The sequence below is a fragment of the Haemaphysalis longicornis genome, unplaced genomic scaffold, assembly GCF_048455015.1.
Source record: "Haemaphysalis longicornis isolate Haplotype H1 unplaced genomic scaffold, Haemaphysalis longicornis Haplotype H1 scaffold_7, whole genome shotgun sequence".
Classification (NCBI taxonomy): domain Eukaryota; kingdom Metazoa; phylum Arthropoda; class Arachnida; order Ixodida; family Ixodidae; genus Haemaphysalis; species Haemaphysalis longicornis.
This window is the reverse complement of record NW_027526422.1, coordinates 148,469,287-148,492,625: the sequence shown is the minus strand read 5'-3', so window position 1 is coordinate 148,492,625 and position 23,339 is coordinate 148,469,287. Positions and strand designations below refer to the sequence as shown.

Genomic DNA, 23,339 nt, shown 5'->3' with positions numbered 1-23,339 from the left:
GGTAGACTGCAGCAATGGCGACCAACAATTTATAAGGTGCATTGAACAGCTTGAAAACGCTTTTCTATGACCTGATGCGAGCGCGAAACAGGATAGCATCACGCAGGTCTTTCTTCCGATATAATAAAAGTTCGTTTTTTCTTCAAACTTTTTTGCCTTACTACGGAAGCTCCCCTATGCAGTGAGGCGTTTCTTGCCGGCATTAGCTCTTTAGTGACCTACCTACATAATTTCAGCACTTCGTTTAAATCAAAACTCCATTTGTGTCAAGATTTTCAGCGGATTTTCCGACTTCGAGTTAACGAGGGATTACTGTATATGCTCTTTCTTCATTAAAATGCTTTAGTTTCTAATTAACAGTTTTGTGTAGTGGGCGTATTAGCCCACCTTACGCCCAATTCCTGGCCACTCGCCCACGTGGGTGCGTGCCGTGTTACAACTAACATAACAAGACGCACGCTCATGTGCGCTGTGCATTTTATTTGTACTTTTCCTGCGCAGACGGTGGAACCAAGAGCTTAAACAGCTCTTCTGTTAAATATCGGGCGTAGGTTGCACTGGTAGTTCAATGCTGTAGACACCGGTTAGCTGACCGGTATTTAGCTGGTCCTGGCCTTTCGAGGTTTTGCTTAGTTTTGCGGGGTTATGCTAGGTCTTGCCAGTTTTTTTCTTTAGCCATGTAGCTGGCCTTGCCACGCAAGGGCTTCACCTTCTGCTGACGGAGTTATTACGCAGTCGTGTCGGAGTTCAAACACATTCGTTTTTCTAACACCAAAGTGTTTCATTCCCGGATACGCAAACATTCCGGCGACGTCATATCCGTTACTGAAGTGACGCCAGTACAACGAAGCAAGTGGCCCTTAATGGGTGCACCCCTGCACACAGTGTCTTCTTGCGGAGAAGCCACCTTTAGTATTGAAGTGTACATTATAATTTAGGTTGTTCGTTTTCGGGTTTTATATTTGAACACGAAGGTGTTTTATGCCCCGATGCCCCAAGATTTCACTGGCGTCATATCCGTCACGGAAATGACGCCAGTACCCCTTTTCCGAAGCGACCCGCCAGCCGGACGTCGCTCGCCAAGCACACCTACAAGACAGCCGCCGACCCGCAAATCATGCTTAGCTGCAGATTTCGCTGCACATTTCACTTTCGTGTTTTACTGATTCCTATGACATAGGAATAAACCACAGTTTCTTTTTGTGTACAGCTATGTACAACACTGCCAATCCGCACTCCCGAGAAGGAAGCCACGGATCTTCTCTGGCGTTCCCATTGGTCTGTTAGACCGGAGCTGCGCTCACGTCACGGCTTGATGGCACCAGTGGTGCTCGCCGCAGCCATGCCTAGGCTAGCGGAGCGAGCGCAAAACTATGCACAGGCGCGCCAGCGGTGTCTTGACAACGCGAGGTGACGTCATCGCTCCGCGACGTTTTTTGGTGCAATGGACGGGGAACGCTCGGCTTAAAAGGCTAGTCTCCCTTGTTAAAAGCTGCACATATTTTGTTGGCGGCCTAAAGAGGACTCACCTGATCACACTCCTATGGGACTGAATCCACGACTCACGTGCTTAGAAAGCATTGTGTACCGATACGAAACGTTTCACAGATCCATAGAAATGTTCCTAACAGCCTAGTTTGCGTCTTTTAGAAATAGATCACTTCTTTGCTGAAATAAAAATAAAAGTGAAACACAGTTTGGTTTATATAGTGTTCAATAGATGGCGCTAGCTGTCAAGCAAGCGAGAGTTTTATTTCCTTATTTCAGCACAGAAGTGAAATGTTTCTTTTTCAAACAAACTAGACTGTTAGGGACATTTTTAAGTATCTGTAAAACTTTTCGTATCCGTGAACGATGGCTTTTAAGGCTGTGAATCATGAAGAGGTAAGTTCCATATGAATTTTAACAGGCGATTATGCGGGTGCCGTCTAGTGATACCGGAGTATTGAAGAGTAGCCGGAAACGCCACGCGTCGGTGGGAGCTGACACGACTCGTCATTCCCACTGCAACAGTTACCCCTGTCCCTGCTCTATACCAGAGGGGGCGGAGTATGCCCTGTCCGCATTTTCTGACGCCCGGCTGTGCTTAACTTGTGTAGTGCAGCCACTGTATGCTGCGGGTAATTTCTGTTTTCTGCATGCTGGAATCACTTTAGTGATTTGCCACATTGTATGTTACACTCGAATGTTCATTGGTATTCAGTATTATCCTGGTTGAAACTTAAAGAACAAAACTCAAGCGATGTCACTCACGCGAGAGGCTGAAAGCACCTCGTTCCTTCGAAACCAGAAGCGAGGAATGATGTATAATTTCCGAACAGCCTAAGATAATTCTAACCGACAAATTACGATCATACCAACAATCGAGATAGACCGGTAGTGTTTGTAGTTAAATGTAGTGGCTCGAAGGAGGCCGATAATTTTCAAGGATAAAACGGCATTCAACCTGTGACAATCACGAAAACAGCCATTAAGGAAGGTGCAAGTAAATCACGAGTTTCCCTACAGTTCTTAAATGGTTCTATTGATCTGTACAAGGACGTAGGTTACGAACCAATTACTTCTGCATGAGTGGGCAATCGTGTAGTGTGCAACAGACCCGCCGCGGTTGCTCAGTGGCTAAGGCGTTGCGCTGCTGAGCACGAGGTCGGGGGTTCGATTCCCGGCCGCGGCGGCCGCTTTTCTGATGGAGGCGAAAAGCAAAAACGCCCGTGTGTACGAGATTTAGGCGCACGATAAAGATCCCCAGGTGGTCGAAATTAATCCGGAGCCCTCCACTACGGCCCGCATCATCGCCTGCGTTGCGTCGGCGCGTTAAACCCCAGAATCAATCAATTAGTGCGCAACAGAGTATGCATACTCTCCGTTTTTGTACATTTTGCATTTTATTGGCGAAGCCCCTTAGGTGCCCGGACTATTGGCGTCTAATGTCGTCGTTGTAACCGTCGTCTCATGCAGTCACGCTACTAAAATACCGGGACACTTGTTTACGCCTCACGTTGGAACACTTCGCAACGCGTACTAAGAAAACACCGGGACACTCGTTTACGTCTCTCGCATAGAGAGCTTCATGCTTCACAGACACGAGACTTTTACAGCAAAGCCGTATACCTGTACCTCCGAACAGTTTTATCTCCGTTGGAAAAAAACGCCAATGTGCCAAGAATACGATTTTACACTGCATGCGTCTAGCCTCCAAGGTTTCACATTGGTGGAGATGGCCCGAGATTATTTTTATAGTATGCATTGTTGTTCGCGTGCCATGAGTTTTTGTCGGCTGACCCATAAACCAAGTGAATCATAAACCAGCTATATCACAGATTTGGCTATAGAAAAAACAGCATCTATGTGCGAACAGAAACATTACAACCTCGTGACACTTTCAGTGAGGTCATATTACACTGTCGAATTCAACAGGAAGGCCATCCTCAGTGGTTACCGTCCGTGTGTTCACCCTTCCCTTTACCCAAAGACCGTCTCCTCCCATCTCCTGGATGTTGTCTTATGCGGTGGGCATTGTGCGACTGGTGACATGCCCCCTTCATGTCAATACCGTCCTCGCCAGTTCCAGTAAAATACTAGACCCCCGCTACTTCCCCATCCCCGGCCTCCAGACCACATCCGCTCCAGAGCGCCCGTCGATGCTATCCCATATGGACGTACTCTGCGAATATTTGGTACGGGAATTTCTGGATTTGTGGAGTGGGTAATGTTCAAGCTACACCTACAGCTAATTCCAATGGTTTACAGAGGCCTGCGAGTCCGCCGCGAAGCAACAAGGCCCCGGCCATGTCCGAAACTACCCCGGGTATTGAGCCCGCCGAGTCATCTTCCAACCAGAATGTCGCAGCCAGCGGTAGTGTCCAATCGTCGCCATCGATGGGAAATCCAAAGAAGCTCACCTTCGATGCGACAGCGAAGGAGGGCTCCCCAGCTGCTAAGCTGAAGAAGGGCACCCTGAAAGTAAGGGTTTTTGAGTAACGCGTCTCTGGCTGGCGGCGGGAATACGTGTTGGTTCGGACGCTAATTTGTTTTTACCCCTGACGTATTCCCCGTGCAGAAGCTGACTTATTCCCCGTAAAGACTTTAAATCTATGAGAGACCCTACGGTAAAAAAAAACATCAGATACGCCACTACCTCAGGTAGTGGCGTATCTGATGAGGAAGGTGCGCCACCACCTAGTGAGGCAGGTGCGCCACCGCCTCAGCAAGCGCGTGATCTCTCCTCCAACCGGCCCTTCTCCGGCGCGCAATCTGCGCACGCCGTATGGCAAGAGAGAGACTTACAATCTGTGAATACATTTATACACTGCATGCTTCGCTCCTCCTAAGGTTTCACGTTAGTGTAGATGGCCTGGGATTTTTTTGTCTGCATGACCCCTTTAATTAATTGGCTCTCGATAATGCCGATCGTTTTCTCTTAACTATGAATAGGATAAAACATGTCGAACGTTTACCATAACAAGTACTACTCGCTTTGTCGTGGTGACCTGTTATAGCTAGGGTATATAGTACTTCTAAATATTTTTCCAGATTTGAAGTGATTCAAGATCAACAAAATAACGGAAGTCTCACCTGGGATGCTATTTGTAGGAGCTTGAGAGCAACAGAATGAACATTTTTTTTCTATTTTAGCAGTGTGTTTTACCGAAGGAAATCAGGGGCGCTATTCCAGAAGGCCCGAGTTCTGCCTGCTCCTGAGTTTCCAGTGGCTCGGGTTATGAAAGTATTGATGTGGAGCATCCGATACACTTCGAGCGAAACCGGTGCAATCGCGTGCAGCACGCCTAGCATATTCATCGCGCCGTACTAGGGCCGTTTTACGTTGAGAAAGTATGGCTCGTGCTATCATCCGCTCGCTGCGCCATCTGAAACCGAGCTGCAGTACTCACATCCTACCATAAACTAGATAACCCCACTACTACTTTGAAATCCCCAATCTGGCTGTTAACCACGCTCGGCGCGGGTACAGCCACTGTAGCGCGGGGCAGTCCGTTTTTGTCGGTGTTCTTTTCTTCCACTAAATTATGTTTGCTTTGCTGTGTGGCTTGATGGTTGACCCAGTGCATCTCTACGCAAGCACTAAACAATTAAGCAAATAAGTTTATTGTAGCGATCGCCACGAGCCCTGCTCCCGACCGTCAAATTTGGCTTTTGTTTACGACTTGGTTGAGTGTGCACAGCGGGCGCTTATCAGTAATAGTCCTAATTCAGCGTGTCAAGAACGTGTTTGAGCATTGGCGAGTGCATTTTAGACGTTTAAGTTGTGTCATTTGTCATCGACTGTATTTTCACGGTGTATTCAACGGATCCCGTGGGGAAATCTTGCCACCTTCACCGCTATTATCAGTTCGGACAAGAGTGAACTCCATTACGGACCGAGCACCCCCGCGACTGCGGCACCATTGGTTGACGGTGGCCCGGGGACATCATTTTTGTTTACTGCTAAGTTCTTGTCGCTGCTAGCGAGCATTGTACGACGACTTCGTGCCTGCGACTCTACGCCATCGACAAAGTCGACGCTATAGGGGGGTTTGGTTTTGGTCGCTAAGCCGCGCCCATGAATAGGCTGGGTGTGTTTAACATAGGAACTCGGATTGCACGGCCGTGTTGAACTAGTGAGGCTCGTGACGGCCGCTGCTTTTTGGCGTACAATAAGTAATTTCTTGAGTGGGTGCCGGTTCAAGTTCTTCAACCTCAATATGCGACGTTACGCCTAACCTCCTGCGGCTAACAGCCTTAGCAGAGCAACGTCTTTCTCATCGTACTTCGAGCTGCAGGTAACGGCTGTCGGTGTTTACCCCAGGACATGATTAGGCCTATATACGTCGCGCCGTCGCACGCCGGCGTCACTTCCTCCACCTGCTGCATACAAACGTTTAGCTGCGCCGGCCTAACGAAGCAGTCGGCAAACTTCGCAGGGAAGCGTTTTAATGGTTCTACACTTCACTCGCGATCATTATCATCGTCAAATAAGGTTGGCTTTCCTGCAGTACTTTTTCGCATGCGGACATCAATAGTTAGAGGCTGGAAGCTTCGCTTTAAAATTTGCCCTGCTCCGGGATATGAACAGGGCACCACCGCTCATCCAGGAAGTCGCTCTACCAACTGAGCCAACCAAGACCCGTTTCTATAGCGCGAGAGCGAATTGATCAGCAACTCGAAGTGAACGGCAGGTGATAATGACACCACATTAAGGAAAATCCGCAAGGTGGAGTAATTTATACAATAGAAAATTAGACAGAGACCATAAATGCCGCCGTATGGATACCTTGGGGAGCTATACAGCTTTCTCAACTCCGCAGTTGAAGAAAATGTCCCGGTACAGGATTCCCGCGTTGCACTGCTCAAGGGCATCTATTGTAACCTTTCGTTACGGTCGGACTTCTTGGAATGCAGCCACGAGATATAGAGACGAGCGTGAGCTGGTTTTTAATTTTTGAGGCAAAACAATATTTTCATTGCGTATTTTCGTATTTGCTATCGCAAAAACCTATCATCTATGTGTTTTTAATAAAGGAACACTGCAAATAGGACTTATGTATTCATGTTCTGCCTCAAATATGCCTGTTTTCTTTTTGCGAAACAATGTTGAGAGGTATGAAGTGGGTTTCCATATTTCGTGGTTTCCAAACGTTTTTCCAATATCAACTGCTCGTTGGAGCATACAGCTCAACTTTTGTCCGTGCGGCTAAACCGAAAGACTGACTGACCAAAATTTTTTCGCGTTTAAGTGCCCGAAGAAAGGCCTTTTAAATACAACCGTTGTCAGTTGAGTGTATAATATCGATATTCTTCATTACTACTCACGCTATTCATTGCCTCCCGCTAACTGCCGGTGAATTTTAAAGAAAACCTTTCTAGCCCTACCAGCCAACTGTTTTTTTCGTGGCATGCGGAACAACAAATTCCCAACGCGGTGAGGTGCAGGCGGGGGCGGTGGGAGGCGGTGGAGGGTTTCACTCATGGAGCGCACTGTAGATGGCGCGGCGAGTTGACCCAGCATTCCCCGCGCGGAAGTGCCTGGTGGGCGGCGCCGGTACAGCTTTGTCGTCTGCTTTAGCGACGGTCGTTTTGGGCCTGTTTTGGTGCAGCTTCGCGTCCATTACGTGGTGCCTTCACACGAATCGATTAACTTGTTCGACAGCACCTCCAGGGTAACCCGAACCCGACGGAATTAAGCGGTCGTATGACAAACATACGTTAAGGATTGGTTTTCAGGGCGGGAAAACAAAATGTGCAAACCACATACAGACATCTGGCAGCTAGAGAAACGCTATATTTTGCGCGCTGCTTGCCATGAATGGGACTCCGTTTTCTAAATTGCTGAATACCCATTTGGTTCTGCTTTAAGAGGTAATTAAAAAGGCGAAACTAGCAACTGGTTCTGAAAAATAGCGATTATAAAAATTCCCTCAGCTTTCTCGCAATTCTCAAACTTAACAAACGAACTAGTTTAAATCGGTATGAGTGGGAATCACTAGGCTCACATGCTGAATGGTTTCGGTGTCTGTGCTTGTGACGAGCGTTGGTGTAGCCCCAAGCTAGCACATCACGATGGCTAGGTTCCACTGTCTCACGCTTCGAAAGACGCCTCTCTCCGTTTTATTTTTCCCGACTCACGGCCTGGCTACAGCGGCGCCGTCCGCCGCTCTAGACGGTCCGTGGAAAACGCTGCTTCTGCAATCTTGACGCCGCCCCCGCGAATCCCAGGAAACGACTGCGAGAATCCCTGCTTTCACTCTTTGTAGAGCTACTTGTGTGAATTCAAGTGACGTCGCATGGGCAATTATTGTGCATTGGTGTCGTTTAAAGCTTCGCTTTCCAACCACCTTCACAGCGTGAATTGGAGCCAATTTTTTTAATGGAAGGGAGAAGTGACAATCACAATAGCGTACTCGCTGCCTTCGTCAGAAAACCAAAGCAATGTAAAGCTATGATCAGACACCAGTGCTCTCAGGTCTCACAGTGTTACGGGATACATGACCTTGATTGCAGAAGCTTAAGAAAGAAGAAAAAAAGGAACGCGGGACACTGATCGCCGTGGGTGCAAGTGCGGGCTTTCTGCTGCTCCTGGCGGTCCTGGTGATCCTGGTCACACACGGCGCACTCGCCCGACGACGAACAGTAGCCACGTGCAAGACGCAGGTAAGGGTGCGCTTCAATCCCATTGTACACTGCAAGACCAGATAGCCAAACGATGGCGACAACTGAGTGGGCGAAGCAGTCGCATTGCGCAATACTGCTGGAACAACGGTCATTCATGGGGAACAAACTTAAATCCATGCAGTACCGCTTACGGAATAAGGTGTTTACATGGTCGTTGGATTTCTCGCTGCGTCCCTACCGCCCTGCACCTGCGCCTGCCCTTTGAGAGATTGTTCGAGTAAGACAAAGTAGCGCATTATATTCACGAAAGTCTTTATTAGATGGACCCACAACTGGCAGAGTCTTGCAAACATGATGATGATTATATACAAATAAAGCTGCTGAAGTGTCACCTAACAAAATTATAAGTGATGATAATTTCATGGTAAGGTTAAAACATGTCAAATAGAGAAATAAAAAATCAACGCCCTCCCAGTCTGTGAAGAAGGATGACCAGCAAAGCTGGGCGCAATCAAAGGAGTGCACGAAACAAAACACGTTTGTTTGTAATTTGCGTTTGAGCAGACTTCCCGACCAATTTGTGAAATGAAACTTGCAAGGGCTACAGTTTTATTCTAGGGAACAAACATGGGGCTGTCCGCTTCCCTCCCGCATCGTAGGCATATTATTGTGTGTGTAACACCACAACCCAAACCGCTCGACAATGGAGGACAACAGGTAGATTGCATTGGGCGGTCAGGTGTCCTCGTTTATGTCTTCCACCAGCACAACGGTAATGTCATCGATGAGGGCATGAAGCCTAGCTGCGCGTGCGCGCCCCCCTCCCCCGCCACGGTGGCTCAGTGGCTAAGGCGTTGCGCTGCTGAGCCCGAGGACACGGGTTCGATTCGCAGCCGCGGCGGCAGTTTTTCTTATGGAGGCGAAAAGCAAAGACGCCCGTGCGTACGAGATTCAGGCGCGCGTTAAAGATCCCTAGGTGGTCAAAATCAATCTGGAGCCTTCCACTACGGCGCGCCTCATCGCCTGCGTTGTGGCGGCACGATTTTCGCGGACAAACTACCGGTACCCGGAAACCGCGAAAGACAGGAGCACACAATTACCCGGATTAGTGGAAAACTCCCTCGAGGAATCGCTAGTGCCGCTGGTCGGGGCACGCCGGAAGCACGGGCTGCGGAACAGGGTGTCACGGGAGGGGCCAGTGCCGCCGCCTCCTTGATAGGTTTGCTTTGTCTCAGACAGTCGGAGCCCAGCAAGCCGCTCCTTCGGGTGAGCGGCAACCCCATTGCAGGGACAAGAAAATTTGTCAGTTGGCACTGTCTGACGTTCTCCTTGAGGTCAGAGATCAGGCCTGAAGAGGAGTCAGACATCTTCGGATCCGAATAAAGCTCGCTGCCCCATTCTATTTCTATTCCTCATAACCCATTCCCTCGTCCTTTTTTTCCTTTTTCTTCATCCGAACCCTTTGCGCTGCGTCCTGGAGAAAGTCGCGGGGGTCCCAATTCGGGCCCGTACTCTTGGCTGTGGGTCACTCAGTAGCTTTTCTCCTTTAGTATATCTCCACCCTTGGGTGGTCGAAATTACACTTGCCATTTGGCCGAGTGATTTATTTCATGATTTGGTGTAACCGGTTGCCCTTCATGGGGTGCCGGTCGAGACATCTGATTTGTATTGTTTTGTCTCATTTATTCAATGTTCTTCTTGCGAGCTAACGACACGCGCTCGTACCTTAGCGCGTTAAAGGTGCTACTGTTGATTACGGCTCTAGCGCCGTTATCATTCGAGTCTGCAACTTGTGAAAGAGACGTCGGCGCGCTGGCGAGGAGGAGCGAACAAATGGTGCCGAGTAAACGGCTCCCAGGAATGCAAGCTGGGGGTGAATTTAGCCATACACAGCTTCGCTGTAAAAATATAATGTTTCTATTATTTTCCTTTTTTGTTTAAAGTGGTTTCCTGGCTGATAGTTTCTGAACGCGTGGTTGAGCAGTTTTCTGACGAAACACATAGACATCTTCGGTTCGGCGATAGCGACGTTCCATATCGGGAGAAACTCTGAACTAGAGAGACCTGTTCCAAAATTATAGAAGAGCCGATACATTGTTTCAAGAATTTTTCGCTTTGCCGCGGGAAACAAACGTCTGCACTGAAAACATTCTTCAGACGTGTTTAACGATGCTTACGGTTTTGCTGGCAAGTCTCCGTACTTGGACGGCTAAGCTGGCAGCACTGATGAAGGCGAGAAATGAACAGCTCAGACGCTGGGGCAAATCTCGTATCGGTGCGGAGAAAAAGCAACTATCGATGGCGCAGGATTGTTCATGCTGAAAGACCATGTAGATTGGGAGTAATCACTAGTCTGTTCTCATGCGCTCATTATCATCATCATCATCATCATCATCATCCTCACCAGCCTATATACACCCACCGCAGGGCAAAGGCTTCTCCCATTATTCTCCAATTACCCCGGTCCTGTGCTAACTGCGACCAATTGATCCCCGCAAACTTCTTGATCTCCTCTGCCCATGTAACTTTCAGCCGCCCCCTGCCACGCTTGCCTTCTCTAGGATCGGCTCTGTCTCCCTCAATGACCAACGGTTATCTCGCCTCTGCATTACATGCTCTGCCCACGCCCATTTCTTCTTAATTTCTACTGTTATGCCCTTAACACGCGTTTGTTGCCTGCCCACTCCGCTCTATTCATGTCCCTTAATGTTACACCTGTCATCTTCCGTTGCATTGCTCGCTGAGTCGTCCTCAAATTAAGTTGAACTCTTTTAGTGAGCCTACAAGTTTCTGCCCCATAGTTGCGAACCGATAAGATGCAGCTGTCATACACTTTCTTCTTCAGTGACAAGGTTAGGCTGCAATTCATTATCCGAGAATGCCAGCCGAATGCAGTCCACAGCATTTTTATCCTTCTGATTATCTCTGCCTCTTCATTGGGATCCGGGTCACAACTTGGCCTAAGTAGATATATTAACTTAGTCTATTGCACGTCAACTTTACAGTTTCCCCGGCCTTCAGGGTAAATAAATGGCGAGCAAGGACGTAGAAGATCGTGTAGCGGAGAAGTCAAAGTTATGCACAAAACGGCGGAGGTATGAAGAGAAGACAAGGAAGCGGTGGATGATCTTTTGTTGCCCTCGCAGAAAGATGACATGAGTAATGTTCCTATGGTGGATCCGAATGCCTTGTTTTTTTATGATATAACAAAAGGACTGTTTTTTTTTAATTATTGATAAGCAGAAACCACAATGTGGCAAAGGCAAAGGGCCTCTGTAATAGCCACCTGACCTTCCTACTCTTGCTCGCAAAATGAGGTTTTTTTTTTGTGTTCAGCTGTTGACGAGCGTTCACAGGCATACGAGTGGTTCATCCAAGCGCTGCAGGTGCTGAGAAACAGTTGACAAGAGGGTATAGATATCATCCAAAGATTACAAATATGTTTTCTACTGAAACCCGCGTGCAGAAGCGTGTACTATCCAGTCAAATGTAGCTTGAACGTTACACATTCATAACGGCATGATGTTGAATTCGTACATATCGTACGGCATGCAACCAGCCGCGGTGGCTCTGTGCATATGGCGTTGTGCTGCTATGCTCAACGACACGGTTTGATCCCGGCCCCGATGGCTGCTTTCCTGGCTGAGGCAAAAAGCGAAATATCCGTGCATCGAGATTTCGACGTGCGTTAAATATCTCCAGGTTGTCAGAAATAATCCGGAGCCTTCCAGGACGGGTGCTCCATAGCCGAAATGTAGCTTCTACGCATTGAAACGCACAAATCAATCAATCAATCAATCAATCAATCAATCAATCAATCAATCAATCAATCAATCAATCAATCAATCAATCAATCAATCAATCAATCAATCAGCTTACTTTGAATATGCGAAGAAAAAGCTTGGCTTAGTCTGGTTGAGTCTTCGTTTCGCTTGGTTAACCTTTGATTTAGATGTATTGCTGACCACGTCTCAAAGCCGTTCAGTTCCGTGCATAGCTCACAGAAGGAGACCGGGTGAAAGCGGTGTTCATTCATGGCGGACGCACCGTTCCTTTTCTCCAGGTGCCAGACGAGTCGTGTTGGCCGAAACGACCCGGCGCCGCTTGCATGGGAGGCTGTGGGGGGGGGGGGGGGGGGGGGGGGTCGGTTGCCTCGCCGCAGCGGGGGTGGCGAGCGCTGTCGGCGCCCGCAGGCGCCAACAGCGGGCCCGCTGAATCACACAATGCGCTTTGAGGGGTGTGTCGCCGGGGGTGTGTCTCCCGTCAAAATGTGACCTTGCGCATACTCCACGAAATCGCTGGACGAACGTAGTAAAGCTTTAATTTAAAATTTACTAGCAGAAGGAGGAATGATGTTTGTCCTCCTCCTAGCTAATCTTCCGTTCGGGCGACGCCACACAGTAGTACCGGCAATGGCGTATGCGAAGGTTGTCCGTGTATGATGCGTAACAGCAGGTGCTTGATCTCACATTTCCGAGAAGCAGTCGAAGAAAATTTTCGGTTTTAGAACACAACAAGAAAGCCTCTTCACTCCGCGAAGTGACATCGGGGCTGATGCATGTGACGGGCAAAGCGGAAATGGAAATCGGAGAACAAGTCGAAAGCGAAGCCAGTAGAAGTTTACTCCAGTCCTCTGAACAGTGGAGACCGCTTTGATATTTTGGTTTAGTAGTACTGGCTTGTGGCTTGTGTGTGCCGCTGCGAAGGCTGCCAACCCATGGTATAGGCGTACGATACACATAGCGATCATCACTCCTTTGGGCAGATAGAAAGCGCAATGAGCAACTTATCCCGCAACTGATTTTGTCCTCGCGAACCACGACAGACGTTTCCACTCCTACCTGATAGTTTTTATGAGATGAATACCTAATCAAAACGTTTTTCGCGAAGAACATCAGGCATGTAACGAACACCTGAAACTTGTGTCATTCGATGACAGAAAATGACAGGAAATGGTGAAGAGAGCAAGTCAAACCCGAAATTAGGGGACGGGGCAAAACTAACATTGCACGCCAGACAATATGATGAAGGTTTTGGAGGACCCCGTGGGGTGCAGATTTCCCTGAAAGATAAATCAGGAAGCTACTGGCACCACTCAGGATGGGGTCAGAGTTGGTACTTTTTATCTTGTGGAGTCGGGAACACAAGCCTCCATGTGTGAGTGGAATACTGGCTTTCTTGACTGTCTACCCGTATTTCTGTCTTCAATTCAAACGTTCCATCGGGGTCCGGGCTAAGGGTCGAAACGTTAGAATAAATGTTATGCTTTTCGCTATGTCTACTAAATCGTATACTTAACAATATGACCAGGAACCTTTTTAAAGCAAAGCTTTCTAGCTCTACCAGCCAACGGTTCTTTCGTGGCGTGCGGGACAACAATCTCCCAACGCGGTGGAGGCGGCGGCGGGTGGGAAGGGGTGGGGCGGAGGGTTTCACAACGGATCGCACTGTACACGGCACGGCGAATTTACCCAGCGTTCCCCGCGCGGAAGTGCTTGCTCGCCGGCGTGTTTTTCTTTCTTTATTTCTCACGTAATTAATAAAGAAATAATAGTGTAACGTCACAAACGGTAAAAAATATTCTAACCATTCCCCTATGCCTTCTTTGGCGTTGTAGACTGCCGGCATTTCTTTCTGTATATATATATATATATATGTGTGTTGGTATATGACTAATTTGGTTTGTATTTTTTGCACAGGGCTGCCTCCAGCACGCCAGCGATATCCGCACGGCGCTTAACCCGGAGGTCAACCCTTGCAACAATTTCTACCAGTTTGCCTGCGGAAACTGGGAGCTCTTGCGAGTCTCCTCTTTCGCAAACAACCTGCGATCCAGAACGTCCACGTGTATACTCGACAACCTGAAACAGGTGATCTTGAAATACTTCATCTTTTTATTTTGAAAGTTGCGGAAACTGAGTGAATTACCCACACCAAGACTCAAAGTTTTACAGCCACTTTATTTCATCGTTATCTGCTGCCGACTCCATTCGAACAATGCCTGCTCATTTGCAACGTACCTGTCTTTTCGATATCAGCTATCAGCCCCGCCTATCAGCCCCGCTATCAGCCCCGCCTACACTACTGCTCTCTGAAGTTTGCTCTTTAAGGGACAGTAAATATATAACTACCTTTACATTTCATGACTGTACTTGGGAATGCTATGGCCATCTTCCCTGTTTTACCGGCAGATTTGGAAAATTATAGACGATCGGACTTTCAATTTGGATTTCCTGTGACTGGTTCCTGTTCTGATTAATCTGGTCCACCTCCACTTTGATTACTTCGGCTTTGTTATTTCTTTCAAGGGTAAGCGTTTTGTACGTGACAGTTTAGCTACATATTCGGAATCATAAATGGCGATTAACGCACTCTTAGCCGCATCCTCCTATGGCATGGTTGCCATAGCTACTCTGTTCGGGCATAAGTTAAGTACTGCAATAGCTCGTGTGGCGTACAACTACGCCGGAGAGACGCACCTGTGACATCAACGCGCAAGCTTTTTGAAGAAAGCAATGCGCTTGATGCGTGACATCATCGGCTTCTCTGCCCGAGATAGTTTGTTGTCACTGCAGTAAAATGTAGGTAGGCTAGCTCCGCAAAGCCATGCAATTTGGGCCAGGTCTGGTAATTCTGTAATGCGCCTAGGCTTATTCCTACTGGGTCCATTACAGATCTCAAAGAGATCTCTAATGGACCCTGTGTATCGCAATCAACATGAAATCAACAGGAGGACGATGACTGTCGTATTTTCCGTTCTCGTTGCTGAACCGTGCTTTCGGTATCATTTCGTCTGTTCTGCTTCGTTTCAGGTTATTCTGATTATGAGCGGGCTCTAGCTTGCCGTGAACGTGTGGCTGAATGCGACGTAATTCGCAAACTTTGGCGAGTCATGCCTGACCACCTGTCGCTAAGCTTTACGAATAAAAGAAACAAAACTGGCCAATCCGCGCTCAGCTTTACCCTTCCTCCTAAGCTCCACCAGAAATCCTTAAGGCTTTATGTAAATTCGTGCTACCGCCTGCATCTAACTGACATGGTCTGCGCTCAGCAACAGGATACGGCTGGCGATGGCACTGGCGACTGGGTGACAGCCTTCTACACGAGCTGTGTGGAGCCCAACGCGGACAGCCTGGGTCCCGGACTGCGTCGCTTCGTGGCCTGGAAGCATAGCTTGGGCCTCCTCTGGCCCGAGAAGCCGCAGACGCCCATGCCCCACCCGCTCGACGTGCTCCTGAACCTGGCCTTCACGTGGAACATCAACGTGCTCTTTGCGACGCACATCATTGCGGACCATCGGCGGAGCGGGTCGAAAACGCTGCTTCTGACCAAGGGAACCTCGGATGCTGGACGAGTACACCGCGTGGACGAACTTGGCAACCTTAGCTTCAATGACTACGTCGCTGCCCATTTGAGGTACGCGTCAGCAGACCGATGTCCTTCATGTGACCCTGCTAAGCTTTTACCGGTTCATGGAAAATTAGGTTCTACCTTTACTCGGCATCCCGATCGAGTGATCTTTTTTAATGAATCGAAGAGAAAGTTGTGCAGATCTGAATAAAAATGTCTGAATAAAAATGTTCCGCACCGACTTCCGCCAACCTTCACTTCTGTTCTTCCGTATTACATGGCCACTTGTAACCAGCTGCCTCAGACTAATCCCTTTTCTATGTCAGCCTTTTATAGCGTATACACTTCTGCAGCTTGCTGCATATAGCGATAGTAGTATACCGGATCGGCATAGCACTATCCATAGCCAATCTCTGTAAAATGGCTTTCTTAGTGCTTTTTTTCAATTTCGCGAAACGCAAGCAATGAAAAATGAAACAATGTCACCCTTGATGTCCGCGTCAAGAAGTCATCAAAACGTACAATTGCTGACATGTGCGTTCTTTTCTTGCGATACACACTATGTCAAATATTAATGAGGCTGAACAGCTCACTGACTGAATGAGGAAAATAAAGCTAACAGCCGGCGGTTTAACAGATTGGCATAGGAGAAAATACTTGCCATTTAGGCTGCGTTTCAATTCACGGACAGCTGTGTAGAGTGCTTACGAAGCAGCCTAATAGATTTCTAAAGAAAGAAGAATTGGAACGGCGCAGCCGTCACGACAGCAATCCCAACGCAGACCATACAGTTTCTCACTAATGATATTGGGAAACTCTATGGGTGCGTTCCAATTTACCGTTTAGACAGCTTCGTTGCCGTCTTCGCGGAGAGTACGCCATGTTAAGCCCCGTTCCAATTCGAACGAAGCAGTCAACGAAGACTGCTTCGAAGAGACAACATCGAAGTCAGCAACGATGCAGGCTACCTTCCTGTCTAAACTAATAAGTGACGCCAGCGCCAGCTTTTTGCGTAATAATGTTAAAACAAAAGCCCTTGTTCTTTTATTTAAATATTTAGTATAATTTACTACTGATGAAAATGACTTTGTTCAATTTTTAAATTACGTAACGTTTGTAATAACAACGCTAATATTACTTACAAAACTTGCGGCTTGCGCAACTCAACATGTCTGCTACGACGCTGTCGTCTGCGCTGGTGTTGCGTTTGCGACCGCGACGCGGTTCCAATTTTGTTCCTTTAGACGTCTAGTTAGACTTCTTCGTAGACTGTCTACCAAGCTGTCCGCGAATTGGAACGCAGCCTATGACGCAAACGACAACATGGTATCAGACATGTTGAGAAACACAAGCCGCAGGTTTCGTATACCGCTATTATTACAAACATTACGTTATTTTAAAATTAAACAGTGACATCATCACCAGTAGCAAATTATACTATTTAAGTAAGAGAACAAGTTAGTTTGCAACAACATTAATGCGCGAAAAGGTGGCGCTGTCGTCACTTATTATTTTAGACAGGAAGGTAGCCTGCATCGTTGCTGACTTCGATACTGTCGTCTCGAAGCAGTTTTCATTGACTGCTTAGTTTGGCTTAACATGGCGGACTGTCCGCGAAGACGGCAACGAAGCCGTATAAAGGGTGAGTTGTAACGCACTCTTATTTCCGTGAAATTTAGCAAAGGTTTATTCTTTTACCCTTGGTGATTAAGTGGTATCCAGCTTCTTCGCTACGAACCACCCGCAATTCGTATGTTGAGGGGGTGCGGACGGCAGTTATATATAAGTAAACTAGGGAAATGCCGTCGCGATAGCCAAGCCATCCCCCTGTCGTTGACATCACGGTGATTAGCTATTGGCTAATACCTTCAGCCCAATGAAAGCCATCTCGAAACTACGCTTGCATACGCAGTTTCTTCTTTGCTCCACAGCACACTTGCATACCGTGTCTAGTTTTGATGTGACCTGAAGATCAAATGCAGCCTCTTAAGCCTCCTACTGTCATTAGTACAAGAATGTGTGGCAGTGAAAAATGGGAGGGGTCGCTTGCAGGCTGTTTTGTATGCGACAATAAGCTACCTGGCACAAATCAAGGTATTTCTAGACGTACACGTTGGCTCCCCCCTCGTTGGTTATGAAAGAAAATAGTGAAGGTGAGGACCTAAAAGCCACCGCTCGAGCTTGGGGCTGTTGATCAGCAGTCACCGCCCCACATTTCCAGAAGCGCAGGTGACTAAAACTGCTGCGTATCCCTAAGGTCAACGGGTGCTGCAGGCGGGGGATCACACTTGCCGCATAGCTGTATACCTGGAGGCTAAAACAGCTTCACCCCTAAACATAACATAGCAAACATAACAAAAAAGTACTTCGTCATTTGGGAGGAGGGATTGCTTGCATTTTTTTACTATTTAAGAAACCAAAGTACATCACTTCAAAATGCCGCTAAATGACAAGGCAAGTGCGAAGTAGTGAACAGAATTGGCGGAGTTTTCAATTTTTGAAACAACAGTCCTACCCTTTAAATGAATTAGCGATTAGACGCTCTCACAAGAGGAAGCCATAGGCGCGGGTCCAACCGCCTCATATCCCTGTGGGCCACGATTAGTTCGGTCGGTGGCCGAAGCGTGGCTAGTGAAGCTTCCGTGGACACCGCGAAACCACACGTGGCACTCGTTTGACCTCCAGAGGACGTTTCGCTTACTTGAAGGTCACAGGGACGCTACCAGGCGAGTCCAGCGTTTTTTACTGGGTGTAGCAAGCTTCAGCTAAACACTAACCCTTCTCCCCCAAACACACACGTAGTGTATTTTAAGTCAAGACTGAATGCGGCATGTGCTCGGGAAAGAGAACGAATCAAGATACGGGACACGCAAATACTTCAGGTGTGGAAGGCGGAAAGTAAGTAACAAAAGAATAAACCACAGAAAAATAAAGAACAAACAAAGGAACAGGATAGAAAGTAAGGGACAAAGTTCAGTCATACCGAGTGCAGATGGACAGTCACGGACAAATAAACCGCGAGAGCGAAAATATGAACCAGAACACACAAATTTCCCGATTTATTTGCATGCAAGTCAGAATTACGCGTGGGTTAGTTAAACAATTTTCGGAAGTCTGGCTTTTCAAATTTAACAAAAGCGCTATTAGGGAACCACAATGGGCAGCATTTTTCGATTTTTATTCTTCTGCTTGACATCATCATGTTCGCACATCATTTGCCTATGACAGTACATCGTTGTCAGGTACGTCAGAGTCAGGTCGATGCGGTAGACCATACGACGTAGTACTCAGCACTTGTCAAGAGTAAACATAGCAGATCGGCAATACAGCGGTTGTGTGGCATAGGTTAGGGGTTCTGCAGATACAATAAGTGGTGAATTGCTAGTCCCAGTGAGGGCCTTGGCTAGACCACGGCATGTCGGGAGGGCTAAGCCCTTCAGTAACAGTGGCTTTGGCTTGTAAAATTATAATTTAGACATTTGAACTGACAAAACGTTTGATTAACTTCGAGGTAAACTTACGGATATTCACGATGCAAGGTAATATGTGTAGAAACGTTTCCAGTCCAAACTTCCTAGTGCATCAAAAATGTTCCCATTGCTCGACGGATCCGCAGCTCAAAGTTCGCACTGTTAGAGAAAGATTCAGTTTTATTACACTTTTTTCGATATGGGGAAGGAGCAAATGCAAGTACAAGGTGTGCGTAATGTACTTTTCAAACTCCCCGTGCAGGGCGCTGAATGCCTCTCCAGCTGGAGCAAACCTGCAGGAGCTAAAGGAGACTGAGTCTGCCATCTACGCTGTGTCCCACCTAGTCGACATGGCGCCGGTCCACACCCAAGTGTGGTTTCCCCTGAACGCCATCAACGCCTACATGCCCTCCATGGGAGGTGACCTCTGGCACGAGCTGATTGCCAAGCATGTTGCCAGCAGTGGCCTCCGGATTGATGTAAACAATACGGTAGTCATCGCGCAGAGTAGCTGGCTGCTCACCGCGCTTAACGAGCTATTCCAAAGGTTCGCCTCGAGGCCCGAAAAGCTACTTGAAGGCATCGCGTGGATATTCGTACAAATGTTTCTATGGGCCGTGAGCGGACAGCCCCAACTAAGGTTTCACCCGGCCATTAAGGATGCGAAACAACACGCATGTCTGCAGCTCGTCGAATCGCGGCTCGGTGTGCGTGCCGCAGCTGCATACTTGCGCTACCACTTCAGCGATTCGGCACGAGCTGAGTACACCAACTTCATCCATGAACTGGCGCAAACGTTGCAGTCTAGTCTCAGTAAGTTGTCGTGGACTGATGACAAACGTTTGGGCGAAGCCCAGTTGAAGCTGTCCAACGTGACAGTCGACATGTTCCCTCCAGACGAGTTCTTCAACACCGGCGCACTTCAAACTCTGTACGGTAGCTTCGAGGAAGAAGCCAAGAAATTGGGAAAGCTCGCCGCCTTCATTGACTACTTTTTATTGTACTCGGAGACCCTTCGAAGCTACCTGGGAAGTGACCTGTACGAAAGTGTCTACCGCAGGCGACTCACCGACGCGCAGAGGCCATTGACCGAGTACGTGTACTTCTTGAATTCACTCCAGGTTTCCATGTTGGCGCTTCAGGCGCCGCTCTACTCTCGGGACGGAACGTTCGCCATGAATTTTGGCGGCCTCGGCTCGTACTTGACGCGCGAGCTAAGTCGTACCTTCGACACTGCTGGCACAACCGTGGATTCACAAGGCCATGCTTTCTCTTGGTGGGGCCCAACGAAGTCCTCCGAATACCAGACAAAACTTAATTGCAGACTCGACAACGCCGAGCCTAGCCCCCGAAGTCGTCGTCGCTTGGACGGTGGTGGAGCCCCGCACGAGCCGATCGGAATGTTCCCTCACGTTACAGGACTGGAGGCCGCGTTTCGCGCATACCGGCAAGCCATCGAGAAGGACGTGCTGTACATGAGTGACGTAGTCTACCTTCCCTACCTAGAGCACCTAACCGACAACCAGATCTTCTTCATTACCTACTGTCACGTGATGTGCGTGCCGAATGGAACCGTCCACGCTGACAGGCGCTGCAACCTGCCCCTCCGGAACTTCAAGCCCTTCGCAGAGGCCTTCGACTGCCCCATGGGCTCGCCAATGAACCCGGAACAGAAGTGTAGCTTTTTCGAAACTGACTGGATGTGAAAAAAGCTTTTACGGTGTGTGAGTCTTAATGTTATATAGACTATATTTCAGATTATTTAGTTAAGAATAAGCACTGAACAGCTTTTACATGAAGTTTTACTCGTGTAGATGTGGCATCACTCAAAGTGTGCCTCAAAGTTATGTAGACAATAAAATAGCCATATAGTTTATGAAAAGCAGCGACAAGATTTTTCAAAAAGAAGTGCCCGCGTATTTGGTGTTCGTTGAAAATTCCGTCAAAAGGCGATAGCTCAATGGCCGCCCCTGCCACGTAACTGCCTTATCTCTCTTCCCCCTCTCACACCCTTCCTCTCCCGACCCACTACTCCTACGATAAACATAGTGGGGATTTGCTCAAGCCAATTCAATTTTCCGGCGTTGGAACCATATATTGCAACTATTCCTTACCGCTTTACTTGGAATATCACCTCGCCACAAGTTCTTGGCTCGAGCGCTGGGTATTTTTGGTTTTTACAGATCAAAGTTTCGTTTTTAATGCGCATTTATTTCCTATCGCACATATATGGCGCACATCTATTTCAAAGTAAAATAACAGTGCCTAGTAGCAAGTACGTATTAATGTTTTGCCCCAAATAGGCTTAACGTTTACTTTTTGCAAGACAGGGGCAGGTATATAGTGTGGTAAGAGTGGTTTATCCAACGCAATCTTCCCGTTTACGGGTTCTTTTATCTCTTGACAGGGTGTGATAATCGAGCGACAGACAGACAGACAGACAGACAGGCAGACAGACAGACAGACAGACAGACAGACAGACAGACGGACAAGTAGGCAGGCAAGCAGGCACGCACGCACGCACGCACGCACGCACGCACGCACGCTCAAGCAGGCAGGAAGGGCAAACGTTATTGGTTTAAGTATCCCAAAATATACTATCGTCTTTAAATAGGCTTAATCGTGTAGATATAGCAACTTTCCAAACTGCAATACTATAAATGCCAGGATGAAATACTCACGGATGGCGTGCACGCCGTGTATTTCTTCAGATATTTGTTGGACTGGCATCTGCTTATTACATCACGTAAATTTGCTCGATAGAAGAGTTCGGCAGGTGAACGTCGGTATCCGCGGCCAGCAAGTATTAACTTTGTACGGAAAATTTGCGACCGTATGACGAGGCACATTTAGATGCACACATCCTCTCAAAACTATACTGCACGATATTCCGTTTTGCTTTGGTCTTCGCAACTTCCTTGCTTCAACCTTTCGTTCTACTGCAGTCAACAAACAAAAGGTATTTCTTTTTGGCCAGCCTGTAGGACGGAATAGTTGTTTATGGCGCTTTGGAATAGTTGTTTATGGCGCTTTTATTGTAGCGGTTTCGGCATACCACCCCTAGGTACTTCCTTACACATTTTTTAAAATCTATAGCCCCGTTCCACACCAAAAGCTTTTGTATTACCTACTTCCATCACTTCGCCCACTTTTACCAGCAATTTCACCGGTGGCGCAAGAAGCTACGGAGGACGTCTTAATGATTTCGAAAAATGAAATTCAGTTGTAAGAATTCTTCTGATGGTAGAGAAAAAACACATGGACGGGAACTTTGTGTTTTGTTTTCTCTCTTACATGCTGTTTCCTTCCCACTGGTTTTCGCTTTCCATAAATGCTGAATCAACAGGCCCAGCTATCTACTTTCGTCAATGTCCTAATGGACCACGCTAGGCTTAGTCGTGACCACGTTTTTCTGCCACCCCTTTTATTGAAATACTTTTTCCGGCACTGTTACAAAAGTATTTGATTTAACAGCGGGAACAACAAGTACGCTTCAGCAAATGCTTAACAAATATTCACTGGTGGTGCGCACATAGCATAATTGAACGCAAAGCTTATCTTGGGTACATTTGAGACAGCCCATCATTACCTAAACGAACACTGCAGCGTTCTGCTTTAAAAAGAATTGATTTCGAATTAGATTTGCCGAAGATAAGTTTACAAGCCCAGTTTAAAGCGAGGTCGAAAACAAACGGAATAAAGGTAGAATGAAAAGTTGGCTGCATATCTGTTTGCTCCGCTGCAAATGCAGTCCTAGGACAATGCAGTCCCGTACCACTCTTGGCGTATAACGCTCTCTCCTCTTCTCTCGTACCGCACACCAAACTCTTCCCTTCTCCACTCGTTGCTATAAGGTTTATTACTGCGCCGATTTTTCTTATTTCGATTTTTTCTGCGTTCGCACGGCTGGCGAACCATTTGTTGGGACCCGTGTTTCTCTTCGGATTGGCGTATTTCGAGCTGTTTTATACCCAACCGTATTTCGAGCTTGTATTTTATACCCAACCTCTCTCTGATTCAGTTTCTAACGCGTTTTTCTTACTTGCTACCTTAAAAACGACTCAAACGAACACTCTTAGTCTGAAGAACAATGCGTATTTAGGTCATGCCTGCAATTTGCCTGACGTTTCTTCTGCGCTGAATAACGTGGACATATATGAGTCATCCAAGCAGTTGTAGTGGTTGGGAACGGTCTTGTTTACATATATAAACCCCGTGTTCGTTGTGCTGCTTTGTGTTCCGGGAGGCGCATAGGCTTTTCTGAGTGAGCACAGACAAGTGAGCACAGAGCACAGGCAATGAGCACAGACAAGGCTGCACAAGCGCATCATCGCGCGCTCAACGCGTTCCGGTTACTTTCAAACTGGCAATGGAGATGCCATGGGCCAACCTGTGGTAACATATAAAGCT

At 47.6% G+C, this 23,339-nt stretch overlaps 1 protein-coding gene across 2 annotated transcripts in view; it reads left to right on the top strand.

Moving 5' to 3' along the window:
• LOC144145289 (endothelin-converting enzyme 2-like) overlaps positions 1 to 20,772 on the top strand; it is a 53,094-nt gene extending 32,322 nt beyond the window's left edge. The window contains exons 5-9 of one of the 2 annotated variants that reach the window (XM_077676839.1): positions 3,751 to 3,963; positions 7,999 to 8,148; positions 13,809 to 13,979; positions 15,161 to 15,525; positions 19,192 to 20,772. In XM_077676839.1, coding sequence (XP_077532965.1) covers positions 3,751 to 3,963; positions 7,999 to 8,148; positions 13,809 to 13,979; positions 15,161 to 15,525; positions 19,192 to 20,635 — 2,343 coding nt within the window. In that variant the 3' untranslated portion in view covers positions 20,636 to 20,772. The remainder of the gene's footprint in view (positions 1 to 3,750; positions 3,964 to 7,998; positions 8,149 to 13,808; positions 13,980 to 15,160; positions 15,526 to 19,191) is intronic. The other variant, XM_077676840.1, reaches the window with a different exon arrangement.
• Positions 20,773 to 23,339: the final 2,567 nt, after the last annotated feature.